Source organism: Neoarius graeffei, chromosome 2 (assembly GCF_027579695.1).
Source record: "Neoarius graeffei isolate fNeoGra1 chromosome 2, fNeoGra1.pri, whole genome shotgun sequence".
Lineage (NCBI taxonomy): Eukaryota > Metazoa > Chordata > Actinopteri > Siluriformes > Ariidae > Neoarius > Neoarius graeffei.
The window spans coordinates 94,915,920-94,931,566 of record NC_083570.1 but is presented as its reverse complement, the minus strand read 5'-3'; the positions used below and the strand labels follow the sequence as shown (position 1 = coordinate 94,931,566).

At 42.7% G+C, this 15,647-nt stretch overlaps 1 protein-coding gene across 1 annotated transcript in view; it reads left to right on the top strand.

Annotated features, from left to right (window-relative positions):
• The window catches only part of mars2 (methionyl-tRNA synthetase 2, mitochondrial), a 29,396-nt gene that overhangs the window by 11,892 nt on the left and 1,857 nt on the right, over positions 1-15,647 (top strand). The window contains exon 2 of the mRNA XM_060915217.1: positions 7,396-7,730. Coding sequence (XP_060771200.1) covers positions 7,396-7,730 — 335 coding nt within the window. The remainder of the gene's footprint in view (positions 1-7,395; positions 7,731-15,647) is intronic.

Genomic DNA, 15,647 nt, shown 5'->3' with positions numbered 1-15,647 from the left:
GACGGGACCAGGTCAGAGTGTCCGTTACCTGCACCCCCAGGAACTTTGTGCTGCTGACTCTCTCCACTGCTGTGTCGTTGAATGGTGTGTGAGTGGGCCGGTTCCTCCTGAAATCGATGATCTCCTTGGTTTTGGCGACATTCAGGACCAGGTTGTTGGTTTTGCACCAGTCCACTAGGTGCATCACCTCCTGTCTGTCGGCCACGTCGTTGTCACCCTGGACAAGGCCCACTACTGTTGTGTCATCTGCAAACTTGACGATATGGTTAGTAGTGGACCTGGGACAGTCGTCATAGGTCATCAAGGTGAACAGCAGCGGGCTCAGGACACAGCCCTGAGGGGAGCCGGTGCTCAGGGAGAGGACACTGGAGGTGTTGTTGCCCACCCGCACAGACTGACGTCTGCTGGTGAGAAAGTCAAGCGGCCAGTTATACAGAGGGGAGCTGAAACCAAGAGGGGCCAGTTTGCTCACCAGGTGCTGTGGGATGATGGTATTGAATGCCGAGCTGAAGTCCAAAAACAACATTCGCACGTGTGCCCTTCCCTTCCAGATGTTCTAAACTCAGATGGAGTCCAGAGGAGATGGCGTCCTCTGTGGAGCGATAAGCAAACTGGAACGGGTCGAATGTGTGGGGGTGGGGGGGTCTGGAGACAAATTAACTGCTAATCCGAGAGATTCACATACTTTTGCCACTCACAGATATGTAATGTTGGATCATTTTCCTCAATAAATAAATGACCAAGCTTTTAGGACTTGTGTGAAAATCTGATGATGTTTTAGGTCATATTTATGCAGAAATATAGACAATTCTAAAGGATTCACAAACTTTCAAGCACCACCATATGGGCAATTTCGAGGAACCAGTTGACCTAATTGGAATGTCTTTGATACTATGGGAGGAAACCAGACCACCAGGAGGAAACCCACACAGACACAGGGAGAACAAACGCACACAACTTCACACAGAAAGATCCTGGTTAGCTGTGAGCTTTGAATCTGGAAACTTCTTGCTGTGAGTTGACAGTGTTCATTACTGCAGTACTGTGCTGTCCCTTATCCATCTCTCCATCCATCCATCTCCAATAAGTGCTTTGTACCACGAGTTGGCCTAGTGGTTAGCGTGTCCACCTCTCGATCGGGAGATCGTAAGTTCTATTCACGGTCGGGTCATACCAAAGACCATCATAAAAATGGTACCTACTGCCGTCTGGCAAGGCATGCTGTGAGATGGGTATACAGATGTGAGTGGGGAGTCAAACTCTCGTGGTTACCAGAGAACTTGCCCCCCACTGTAACTCTAGCTCTGTAATAGGCGAGAGGTCGAGGGCTACGGAAACGGAGATCGGCCATATGGCACGGGAAGGACTTCAGACTTGGACTAGTCAGGGTTGTTGTGGATCTGGAGAATATCCCAGGAACACTGGGTGTGAAATGTGAATTAGAGATGACACCCCCAAGAACAGACAAATCATTTCAAATGAATCACACAAACTGAACAAGGCGGAGTTTCCCAAAAGCATCGTAGCACAAAGATCGTTAAATGGTAGAGCAAGCAGCACAATTGACACTCGCTCTCTCTTTGTTAACGTGCTCTTAGTGTTAAGAGGCTTTTGGGAAACCCACCACCGCTCAGTGATTTTTGTTCATCTGACTCATTCTATCATTTAAGTACTTATTCGCTGACACTTGTTCGTTCTTCTCTCTCTCATTCGTTCCTCGTCTGCTCTCGGCTCCTCGCAGAACTAGCCAAAGCTGAAGGCCGCCTGGTTCACCGATACGTGAATCAAGCAACTGCAAATGGCTGTAGAAACCTAGAGCAAGAGAAGATTTAAACAACCGAGAACTGAATATGGCAGCGTAGCTCATCAGTCTAATCAGAGGAAGCCATGGCCTAAATGTTAAATTTCCGCAGCTTATACGGATCGGGAGGAAAAACGCCCGGTCGATCAGGTGCACGGAAAGAAACACGCAGACCTGGTGAAATTAAAGCTGTCAAGTTACAGATTACCAGGTATTTATATTTAGTTTTCATATTTGTCTGTTGATCACGCATGATACTTTGTACCGTATTTTCCGGACTATACGTCGCTCCGGAGTTTAAGTCGCATCAGCCAAAAAATGCATTATGAAGACGAAAAAAACATATATACGTCGCACCGGACTACAAGTCGCACTTTTTTGAAGGGTTATTCTATCCATAGAATCTGTGATTGTATCTGATAAGCGGCGCGTGGTTACTGCGCGACTGCATTGTTTATTTAATAAACGAACAGCTGAGCAGTGATAACGCGCTCTTTGCCCTGTAAGTAGCCTAGTCTGATTATTTTAAATATCTACTACTATCTTTAATACTATCACTATCGTTATTACTAATAGCCTATATTATTATTATAACTAATATTAGTAGCCTATTACTGATGCATTAACCAGTTTGCTTTTAGAATATTTTTACCGGTAGGGCTTATTATCGCCCCATGGCTCTTTCATCTGTGTTATTAAAGCTGTAGTCATCATCGAGGAATGTCATTCTTCATTTTTGTCGAATTTTATTTCATCAAATCAGAGGTCAAGTAGGCTATAGGTATATCATCTCCAAAGACAGGTACGGTAGTAAAAACAACCGTCTAGTGAAAAAAATAAAACAACAACCGCTTTTAAATCCCCTACTTAAATCCTTAAAATGAGTCATTTAACTCATGTCTTGTGTGATCTGATCTCCAATGGTGAAATAAACCGGTTGTGATGAGTACAGTCTGTTATTTTAGAAGATAAATGTAATATATAATTTAATATATAGACTAATAAAAATTAATATTTTATAATATAATATCACGACATATTACTGTCTGTAACTGTTTGTCACTAAAGCGTTTTCTAAGATCATAATGTCTGATATTATTATTATTTTACACACACAATAAGCGCATGTGCGTAAAGTTATAGTAAACCACCCCCCACCTTTTTTTTTTTTGAGTCACCGGACCCACCCACCTCCTGCGTTCTGGGACCTCCCACTTCACAAATTAAGCACTGCCTAAAATCACTACATAACTTATTTAAATAACTATAGCCCTATCATTAATAATAAAACACAGGTCAATCAAGTTTATCAAGCTGATGATTTCACTCCAAATCAGCAAATCCATTGAATTCCTCATCCTCGGTGTCGCTTCTGAACAACTCTGCCTCCAGCGGCAGATGAAGCGCCGTTTCCTCTTCTTCTGCGTGGCTGTCGTCAGACTCAGCATCAGCTCCAGTTATTCCGCGGTGAAAAAAAAAAAAAACATATATACGTCGCACCGGAGTATAAGTCGCATTGCCAGCCGAACCATGAAAAAAAGTGCGACTTATAGTCCGAAAAATACGGTACTAAAATGTTTGTGTTATTAATTTGCCACGCTGATTGTCGTGTAAATGCCTTTAGTATGATAGCCTGAGCATGATCACACATACACACTGATTTTATGCGCAAGTTGTTCTCGGATTTTACTTTTTATTTCCCCCCATTTCACCGCCCTGTTTGTGTTTCCATGGTAACCAATTCAATTTAGGAAAATCTGGAGTGGGGTTTCATGTCGTCTCCTGATGACCCATCTTTGTAGTTGCATCAAACAAAATTGACACGGCCTACGCTCTAATAACACGATACAGAGGAGGTTTTTCAAGGCTCCTTCGTTCTGGAAAAGGGACTTGAAACCGTCAGAGCTGATAACCCTGGGTGAATTTAAAGCTCATAGGCAACGGTTTTAATCTTATGCACATATAAAGTTTCAAATGTTAAAAAAACCCTCTAATTTTTTTCTGGTCCCAAGAAGTATTGTTAATAATTAAAATAAGTTAACGCGGATCGTGGCGAATTTCTGTTCGGCTATTTTCGTGACCACTCGGCGCATGACATCATTTAAGCCAAACAAATCGCTTGAGTTGAGTCCACTTCTGTTTACTTACGTTGCCGTTTGGCTTGAGTGCTGATGTGCGTTTGGGAATTTCCAAAGAAAAACCCCATGCCTTATTGTTGTGCAGTGAACTGTAACAACGGGACCGGTTCAGGAAGAAGTTTTTACCTTTTTCCGAGAGAGAAGAGGCAGAGAGAGTGGATTGGCTTTTTCCAGAAGAGGCGGAGCAAGAGGGTTGGCTTTTTCTGGAAGAGGAGAAGAAGCGGAGAGAATAGATTGTGCATGTGAAGCCAGAGGGTTGTTTTTTTTTCCGGAAGAGGAGACGAGGCGGAGAGTGTGGATTGTGCATGTGAAGCCAGAGGGTTGGCTTTTTCTGGAAGAGGAGAAGTGGATTGTGTGCGGAGAGAGTGGATTGTGCTCGTGAAACAAAATCAAGCAGTCAAAGAAGAACCGGAGCAGCAACGCTCAAGCAAAAAGGAGAAGATTGGAGGTAAACATTTTTACTTTTGCTTGCAATTGACAAGTCAAGAATCCTGAGGGATCCTGTACAATCATTGTGGAAATGAGACAAAGGGATATTTCCTCGCTCAGAGTAGGCTATAAATAGTATAATGCCGCGGATGGCAGGCTAATGTGGCCTACTGGCGCACTGTCCAGTAATCGTTCCCTATATCCACTAGGGAGGGCGGTTTAATTATTCTTCAAAAGGGCTCTTATTCAGTATTATGATGAAAGTAGGAATTTATCATAACTACCAGGATAAATCGTTTGGGCGCGAGTCTTGTTGAGGTCCGGGGTCGCCGCGATCAGAGTCGGCCGAGTCGCTGTCCGATTCTGAGGCTGCACGGTCAAACCAGTGAGCCACGTTCACCGATTGCCTCGCAACGGCCATAGGTTCATACATATATGGTTTCATCTCTTGATATTTAATTTGGAGAGTTCCTACTTCAAAATCGCTATCGCTTTCAGACATTTTACACAACCTCTCACGACCAAAGTCTGTACATGTGTGCTCGGTTCTCAAGTAAAAACACAGAGCTGCTCCCGGTCTGTTTGGCTTAAATGACGTCACGACGACGGTCCCCTGGCGGTGAAAGTGTGCATAAGTGAGATGTAAACAGACCTTCGGAAATTGGGCAAAACAGTATACAACCCCGATTCCAAAAAAGTTGGGACAAAGTACAAATTGTAAATAAAAACGGAATGCAATGATGTGGAAGTTTCAAAATTCCATATTTTATTCAGAATAGAACATAGATGACATATCAAATGTTTAAACTGAGAAAATGTATCATTTAAAGAGAAAAATTAGGTGATTTTAAATTTCATGACAACACCACATCTCAAAGTTGGGACAAGGCCATGTTTCCCACTGTGAGACATCCCCTTTTCTCTTTACAACAGTCTGTAAACGTCTGGGGACTGAGGAGACAAGTTGCTCAAGTTTAGGGATAGGAATGTTAACCCATTCTTGTCTAATGTAGGATTCTAGTTGCTCAACTGTCTTAGGTCTTTTTTGTCTTATCTTCCGTTTTATGATGCGCCAAATGTTTTCTATGGGTGAAAGATCTGGACTGCAGGCTGGCCAGTTCAGTACCCGGACCCTTCTTCTACGCAGCCATGATGCTGTAATTGATGCAGTATGTGGTTTGGCATTGTCATGTTGGAAAATGCAAGGTCTTCCCTGAAAGAGACGTCGTCTGGATGGGAGCATATGTTGCTCAAGAACCTGGATATACCTTTCAGCATTGATGGTGTCTTTCCAGATGTGTAAGCTGCCCATGCCACACACACTAATGCAACCCCATACCATCAGAGATGCAGGCTTCTGAACTGAGCGCTGATAACAACTTGGGTCGTCCTTCTCCTCTTTAGTCCAAATGACACGGCGTCCCTGATTTCCATAAAGAACTTCACATTTTGATTCATCTGACTACAGAACAGTTTCCCATTTTGCCACAGTCCATTTTAAACGAGCCTTGGCCCAGAGAAGACGTCTGCGCTTCTGGATCATGTTTAGATACGGCTTCTTCTTTGAACTATAGAGTTTTAGCTGGCAACGGCGGATGGCACGGTGAATTGTGTTCACAGATAATGTTCTCTGGAAATATTCCTGAGCCCATTTTGTGATTTCCAATAGAGAAGCATGCCTGTATGTGATGCAGTGCCGTCTAAGGGCCCGAAGATCACGGGCACCCAGTATGGTTTTCCGGCCTTGACCCTTACGCACAGAGATTCTTCCAGATTCTCTGAATCTTTTGATGATATTATGCACTGTAGATGATGATATGTTCAAACTCTTTGCAATTTTACACTGTCGAACTCCTTTCTGATATTGCTCCACTATTTGTCGGCGCAGAATTAGGGGGATTGGTGATCCTCTTCCCATCTTTACTTCGAGAGCCGCTGCCACTCCAAGATGCTCTTTTTATACCCAGTCATGTTAATGACCTATTGCCAATTGACCTAATGAGTTGCAATTTGGTCCTCCAGCTGTTCCTTTTTTGTACCTTTTAACTTTTCCAGCCTCTTATTGCCCCTGTCCCAACTTTTTTGATGTGTGTTGCTGTCATGAAATTTCAAATGTCTCACTTTCGACATTTGATATGTTGTCTATGTTCTGTTGTGAATACAATATCAGTTTTTGAGATTTGTAAATTATTGCATTCCGTTTTTATTTACAATTTGTACTTTGTCCCAACTTTTTTGGAATCGGGGTTGTATTTTAACCAGGAAGATTGAATTCGCTTTTTGGGTCATTCTTCTAGACAATAAAGTTGATATTCTACGTTTCACCTCCGACCCCTGCCTATGACCTTTAAATCCTTTCGAAAAAGATCAAAGAAGAAAATACCTCTCTTGTACAATGCACTTGCTTTGAAAATCCTATTTGTTTTTAGTTTAATTCTTAACTTTGAGGTTTTACGGCATTTTAACTGAATACTGTTTTATCTATAAACGCTACACCAGGTGTGTTTTTATCCATTTATGGTTGGATTTTTATTGTAATATTGTTTATGCTGCCCTCTCGGCCAGGTCACGCTTTAAAATCTTTCCATCTCAAGGAATCTTTTACCTGATTAAATAAAGGAGATTGATTGATAGATATTCGGCAAAACGGAGTCATAAAAACAAATCAGGGAAAAGCATCCTGTCTTTTAATGATATGAAGACATCAGTAGAAGGTTTTGTTTTTGGCATCGGTGTCAGATTAACTGCTATAAATAAAGTCTAAGGCGTGGTGTTTTGTGGAACTGAGCACAACAGCACCACCAACACTCCTAAGATTATTAAACACACAGACCGGGATGAAGAAGTAGTGACGCTCGGGCTGATTTCTTTCTAGCCCAGACTGTAGCTTCATACCGTTGATCAAAGAGAAACATCCTCTCGATTTGATTTTCATCCCATCCACAACGTCACTATCAGTGATTGTCGTGTTTCGTGTGGACCTTTTTGATAGTAAATATTTGACAAAATATCCCCCCCCCCCAACAGGCACCGATGAACACGGGCTGAAAATCCAACAGGCGGCTCACACAGCTGGTAAAGAGCCGCTGCGTTTCTGCACAGAGGTATCCGAGACGTTTCAGGACGTGTTCAGGAGCTGCAACATCGCCTACACGGACTTCATACGGACGACGGAGGACAGACACAGACGGGCAGTGGAACATTTCTGGGCCAAGCTGCTCGATAACGGCTTCATCTACAGAGGCTCGTACGAAGGCTGGTACTCCACACCAGACGAGAGCTTTCTCGCAGCCAGCCAGGTGACCAAGAGCACAGACTCCACAGGCAGAGAGATCAAAATCTCCACCGAGAGCGGACATCAGGTACTGAAAACCACAACACGCCATCAGTGTTGAATAAAATGGCAGAATCAGACTTGTATGATGATGCAATTTTTAGACTGAAAAAATCAACAGTAATAAATATCTCTGATGGGGAAATAAACAGTAAAGGAAACAGTGAGCTCTGTGATGGATCAACTGGAAAAAATCTTAATATAGACCCCTTTCACTGACGTCACCCGAAACCGGAAGTAAACAGACCGTGCGCCATATTGGAAGACCAACAAACTCGTGATTAGGGGGAAATAACGGCAGCGGTATGTGAACCCATGAGAAAGTGGAGTGGCAAACGACTTCATCTCATCTCATTATCTCTAGCCGCTTTATCCTTCTACAGGGTCGCAGGCAAGCTGGAGCCTATCCCAGCTGACTACGGGCGAAAGGCGGGGTACACCCTGGACAAGTCGCCAGGTCATCACAGGGCTGACACATAGACACAGACAACCATTCACACTCACATTCACACCTACGGTCAATTTAGAGTCACCAGTTAACCTAACCTGCATGTCTTTGGACTGTGGGGGAAACCGGAGCACCCGGAGGAAACCCACGCGGACACGGGGAGAACATGCAAACTCCACACAGAAAGGCCCTCGCCGGCCACGGGGCTCGAACCCAGGACCTTCTTGCTGTGAGGCGACAGCGCTAACCACTACACCACCGTGCCGCCGACAAACGACTTAAACAAATCTGAGCTGTTTTATTTATGATTTATTGGCCCAACAGTAGACTTGAAAGAAACCTGTGTGAGACTTGGCAAAAAACTGTGGATATAATGGATAAGTCTGTGCATGATCTGCGGACACTTTGAGGTAAGCAAACGCAAGAAATTCAGATTTAAAACATGCTAAATTGGCCCCAAGTTGATAACTGGATGAAGAGCAAGCCTCCCAGACTTCTACAATTTAATAATAATAATTATTTAGGATGGTTTGGGGCTTGCTCGCTGCTGCCAGGTTGGTTGCTGAGTAGCCTGTTTTTTTTTTTTTTTCTTGCGTGTGGTATCATTGTTGACACGAGGTTGTTTTTTGAACATGCCAATGCGGACACGATTTCCCCTGATGAGTTATGACTTCAGACGCGATGCGTGTGTGGAGTCCGCGTGATATGTGCGTAAGATAGGCTTCTCATGTGTTTGGAGATCCGCGCTCCGAGACAAGCGCAAGCACCCCAGGGGATAAAAGGGACACCCCGAAAATATCGGCATAGTTCGAACACTGAGTGTAGGCACTGGGTGTAAACAACAAATAGTTTACAATGTCTGGGTAGCAAACAGATGGCAGAATTGGTGTCAGGTCCTCCTTATGTTTCCATTCTCCCTTGCCGCGAGTCTTATCATATGGGTCAAACCCATCAATCACAGTCAGTTTCTCCACATACCGTGCCCTTTCTGCAGCTGGTAATGTACTCACATAACCAGAATTATCAGCCATCGTGTCACTTTACTCTCGCTCGTACTTTGTTTTATATTGTGAGTGCATGTACTTGGTCTTCCAATATGGCGCCTAACAAAATCTCGCGGCACGGCGACGTCATGTGAAAGGGGTCTATAGGAATGTTACGACTTTAAAAATATACAATAATGCAGAATTTTTATTTTGAAAATCTCTGCATTTTAATGTCTGTAAAATGGGATAGTGTGACATACTGGGGTTTCTGACCTTCATGAGGAACTAAAACCTTTGAGCAAATTTTAGTAAAAGCAAATCTCACTTTCAAGAGAGACTTTTTTTTTTTGAATTAATTAATTCCTTCCTACCTTCCAACATTCCTGATGAAACTAATGAACAAATGAAAGGAGATGATTAAGTGCAGTCGTGTCCGAGTCTGGAGATTCAGGAGAAGGGCTGGAAAACATGGAGCTAGTTTTTGCTGAGAGTCCAGGCCTGTTGGGAAATGAACCTGCACACACTTTGGATAGACTTTACACACACACACACACTGGAATATATACAACCAGCACAGAGCAGGACTTTTAGACCTTACCTGTAATTTCAGTTCCAATTAAGAATATTTACCATTTAAATTTTTCAATAGACGTCCGTAATTTACTATTACGCCCGTTATGCAAGCTCTGAAATATTACAACGCTTGCAACCTCTTTCTTTCTTTCTTTAAGTAGCCATTCCTCTGAAACCTTACGATGTGCGTCTCTTACACGTTTAGATTCAGCACGTTTCCATGAAGAATATAACGTACATCACAAATGTTCCAGACTTTTTATATACGGTGATTTTAATATTGACTAATTTTTTAGGTTATAAAACTTCTCTCAGGGAGTCCCGATGTGAATACTGTGGTTACACACAATTACTGGCACCCCTTGGAAAGATTAGTAAAAAGGTTTAGGGAAAAAAAACTAATAATAATCCACCTTTTGGTGAAGTCGCTTCATCTCATTCTGGAAAAATTAATGCTTTATTTGAAAGCCAACTTCGGTAGAGGGGAAAAAAAAAAAAAGTGCCACCATTATTGGCACCCCTGCATTTAATACTTTGTACAACCTCCGTTTTCTCGGTGCAAGATGAAGCAACTTCACCAAAAGGTGGATTTTTTTCCCCCCTAACCGTTTTTACTAATCTTTATGACGGGAGGGGCAATAATTGTGGAAGGCACTGTGTGTGTACCAGTGTTGGCTTAGTGGTTAGCGTGTCTGCGTCTTGATCACGAGTTCTACTCATACTAAAAGAACATTATCTAAATAGTGCCTACTGCTATCTGGTAAGGCACGCTGCAATATAGATGCAAGTAGGGAGTCAAACTCTCATGGTTATCAGAGGATTAGAACCCACCCCCCACTGGAACTCTAGCTATATAATAGGCAAGAGGCCGAGGGCTATTGAAACGGAGATCGGCGCCACACCCATACGCCTCGAAGAGCTGGTTAGTACTGGGACAGGAAGACCAGATCCTGGCAGGGAAGGGACTTTGACTACGTTCAGACTGCACCCTGAAACGACCCATATCCGATTTTTTTGCCCATATGCGACCTGTATCCGATTTGTTATTGGCAATCTGAACGACACAGATCCGATTTTTTCACATGCGACCCAGGCCGCTTGGATATGTGGTCCTAATTCCGATGCATATCCGTTATTTTCACATGCGACTGCAGTCTGACCGGACAGGTCGCATTCATGCGACCTACACGTCAACAAGAGACAAACATCACTATTCTGCGTTGGCTAATCCCGCCTCTTTGGTGGAAAACAACAACATTTGTACAGTTTTCAGAATTTAAATAGAATTGATCAAGCTAATCAGGGCTTAATTTGAGGGGGAGCAAGCCGGAGCGCGCTCCGGAACCTCGGACGTTGGCTCCGGCAGCTATTTACACTGGATCCGGTGATCCGCCACCTCTCTTGACTATGTAACAAACAAACCCCCCCCCCCAATAATTAAATAAATAAATGCAAGTTTATTTAGTGTTAATGTCTGATTTTGATATCTGTCTTGTTGGTGATTTCTCTCATGAAACGACATCCAAAAAATATCTGTTTGTATATTACGGAAAAGGAGGGTGCACACTTCCGTGGCCGCGGGAGGAAGACGCACTGTTCGGGGAAAAAGAAGTGGAAGCGCTCTGCCAGCTGTTTTGCATCAATGACCCACGACATGTCATCAGGGCATTCAGGGAGAGTAATGGAGAATTCATCCCAGATGAACTGAAGGGCCTCTTGGCCGCGATCAACACTGTCTCAAGTGCAGAGTGTGAGCGGGGTTTTTCGCAGATGAACTTAATTTGCAGTGCTATTACAATACATGCCCAGAAGCGCCCCCCCCTTCTTTTTTTTTTTCCGCACCGGAGCCAGTCATCCTCTGCGCTCCGGGACCTCCCACTTTACAAATTAAGCACTGAAGCTAATGGTGGATTTGGTAGGGACCTGGATGTTAAACCATCCTGTATTACAAGATTATAAGATTGTTCTGGAAATTTCCAGTAATTTGACACCTTCGGTCTCATTAGTCTGCTGCCCACATTAATCAGATTATTGTGTGAGTTCCGCCGCCGCCAGGTCTCGCCTCGTCTCCATGCTTTACTTGCAAACTTGAAGAGTGCGCTTTTTTTTGGTTTACGTATTAGGTAGATGTGCTTATTACGTGTCAATTTGGCATGCGGGACACTTTTGGGTCGTTTTCCGTTCATATTGGAGATCGCATACAAGTCTCATATAATTGGTAATGTGAACGGCCTAACAAAAAAATCGGATTTCACAACAAATCGGATATGGGTCTTTTCAGGTTGCAGTCTGAACGTAGTGTTTGACTTGCAAAAATGCAGGTGATTTTGCTCAGCCTGCCAGCCACAGTGGCGGGTAAATAAAAGGGAGCATATACCAAGAAATAGTGCAATTGTAACAGAACTATGTGACGTTCCACAACACAGACTGAATCGCGAGCCTGGAGTTCCACTTGGACACTTTAAATGAGAACACAATCTCCTCATTAAAGTGTCCAAGTGAAACAAGAAGACTCTGACAGTGTGGAAGCTTGAGCGCTGACTACTGACCGACTCTTAAAGAGAATTCTCAGGTCAAGCAGAGAGAAAAAAAAAAGAAGAAAAAAAGTGTTCTATCATAGGGGTGAGGAGGTCTGCAGAGAAAATCTCGCAGGAGACACAGGCCAAAGAAGCGAAAGTCCAAAAAAATAAGTGGAGAAAAGCCAACAACAAGGAGTTCCATGAAGGGTTCTTTTTTGTTTGTTTTAATTTTTTATAAATCTGCCCAACTCATCAAATAGAACTTCCGTCAGTTCACAGTTGTGTGCGTACGTGTGCACATATGAGAGAGAGGTTAGTAAAAAATTTTTTTTTTTTGCGGTCCGGTTTTCATCAAATCCTGTGCTCTGATTGGCTGGCGAGCGGGTCCGTGTATCATACAATACGGACCCCGGTTACGGACCTCTGGCGACTCACTCGTTCACAACAACATAGTAGCAGTTTTTGTCTTTTTTTTAAAATAAGATTTATTTGAAGAATATCAAATCTTATAAATGTTTGCCAGCATTTCTCAGGAGAATAGCATTAATTTTACAGCATGGATAGCGATAACGACAGTGTTCACAGCGAAAGCGAGTTTTACTACCCTGAGGAAGAAGAAATAAAAGAAAACATTTCAGGAGAAAGCTAAAAACCTCTAACTTGCTAACACTGAGCAAAAACATGGCTGAATCCTGAATGACTCCTATTTGTATAAATAGGGGACTACATAGGCGGCAAAATGTAGTTTTTTTCCTGCCATGGAAGTGCACTTGTATACCGAGGAGGAAGCAATTTGCATTACAGCCGTGAATGAGGATTCAAAATGGCGGCTCGGCTCGGTTTTCCCTTTCGGGCGCTCTCGTTTTCTGTTAGAATTTGGTAAAGAAAAAATAAATATATTATTTACCAGCTTAAGGTCGGTCCGTATGGTGAAATACCGTGACCTCGGCCTTGAATACTGACCTCGGTCACGGTATTTCACGATACGGACCTCCCAGCTGGTAAATAACATGTATTTTCCTCAAGTTTAAATATTTAACTTGTGAAAAAATAGCCTATTTACATAATTAATCATGCTTGAATATTGAAGCACCTACTCTCCCCCCCCCGCAAATCTCTCTCTCTCTCTCTCTCTCTCTCTCACACACACAGTTAAAGCAAGAAAGTGGCTGGTTTAAAAAAAATAATAATAAAAAATTGTTCCCAGCCCTGCTATGTACAGTACATGTGTTTACACAATCGGTGAGACTTCTTGAGACAGAAACGTTTTGTAACCTCATAACCTGGTCAATATTAAATCACTGGACATAAACGTCTGGAACATCTGCAATCCACGTTACCATCTTATTCATGGAAATTTGTTGAATACAATACACAAAGTATCAGTCAAAAGTTTGGACACACCTTCCAACCCAGGGTTTTTTTTTTTCATTAAAAAAAAAAAAAACACGTCATGTCTTAAAGCAATGATGGATGGTGGTTCTTGATATAATATGGATGACTACAGTTATGGTGTTGAATAGAGCTATTTAATGTTTACTCTTTGATCTTGAATGCATAAAGGCGGCGTGAAACTGCACGAATTAACTTTTGACAAGGCACCTGTTAACTGAAAAAGCATTCCAGGTGACGACCTCATGAAGCTGGTTAAGATAATAATGGCGTACCAAAGCGTCAAGGTAAACGCTGGATATGCTGAAGAATCTAAAATATGAAATGCATTTTGTTTTTAACACTTTACCACATACTCCCATACATGTTCGTTATTTAATAGTTTTGATGTCCTCAGTATTGTTCTACAATGTGGAAAATAGATACAATATAGGGAAGGGGAAAAAAAACCCCACCCTATGGTGTACAAACTTTTGACTGGTATTGTACCGTATATATAATTTTTGCATGTCTGTGCCGTTTCCATGGCCAACATCAGCAAATAAATGTTTGTGCACATCCCCCCGTGGGTGGAAACCTGGTTTCTGACAGACTGGTAAACTGGCATTAGGCCAAAAAAAAAAAAAAAAAAAAGTGTGTTTCTGGTTACCCGCCCGACCCTAAACTTTTTTTTCATTGTGAACCGGAAGTTTGTGTCACTCACTGGGAAAATCAGGGCTTTCCACAAGCGCCGGCTGCCGGCCATACAGCCGACTACACAATTAAGTCTAGCCGGCTACTTTAATGACTATTTTTGTAGCCCACAGGCTCTAAATATTAATTTTCGATTTTAATAAAATTAAATGTTTATCTAACGGACTGACAATAATGTCAAACTGAACTGCACTCATTTAAGTTGTGATTCGCGCTGTTTGTACCGATAATAACCACAAATTCCCCGCCGACTTCATTGATCAAGGGAGAGTAACTCATGCGCGGCCCAACATGCGGTGTGCGCGCGCACTCGGCGGAGGCAGTAGTGTGTCGGGGCCGGCGGAGGAGACATCGGAGGGAACAGAAGCAGAAATAACGCTTATGTTGTCTTTCACTTAGAGACATGATTCAAACTTTAAAACGGAGACAAAATTCTCCTGTGTGGATCTGGCATTCAACTTTTTTGCTAGGCTCTATACTTTTTGATCAGTCACAGATCAAACACCATGAGCACATCTGGAGAAATTCAGGCTTTATAATGGGTGTCTATTGCGTTACACACCAGCAGCGCTCAGGAGTTTAGAGTGGAGGCAGCTTGAAAAAAAAAAAAGCTCTAACTTTCTCATTTAAACTGTTTTCTCAGCCACAATTTTCACTCTACACACACAATTTTCTCAAAAGTTGTAGTCACACTTGTCTTGATTCACACAATGTGTCTCCCTGAGCGATAGGATTTACAGTTTTTGAATGAGAAGCCTGAAAGTAAGGAGAGGACAGCCGCGCTCTCACATAGACTCACATTATAAACGTGGCAGCGCTTTTACTGCAAAATCAGAAAAGTCACTTGTTTTTAACTCGCTCTAGTGGCCACATTCTTTACACTAGGGACAAAAAAAAAAATTACATTAATGTGTTCATGGGAGCCTTGTAGCACTCAATGTGAAAGAATTTTGTGAATAGCTCCTTCCGTTTCCGTGTAAATCAGCGTTGTTCGAGGAGAGGGAACTCTGAGAAAAAAAGCGCTCTTTGCTTGTTATATTGTGTCTTTTCCCTGCACCGTTACCAAGGCGACGAGCTGCACTCAGGGAGCAGAGAGGGGCGGGGCTGCTCTCTCTCTCTCATGGTGTATTGAGCTGTTATATTTACAGAAAAATTCATGTTAAAAGGTGTCTCATGCTGCATCAGATTCATCAGAAGGTGGTAACTCAGGTGACCTGCAAAGAAATTCATTATATTTTGTGAAATTATTCCTGTCTAAATATAGGTTATGGCAGCCATCTTGAAAAAAAAAAAGCCTGCCTACCGACCCTTGTTTTGAAATCTCCGTAACTGGA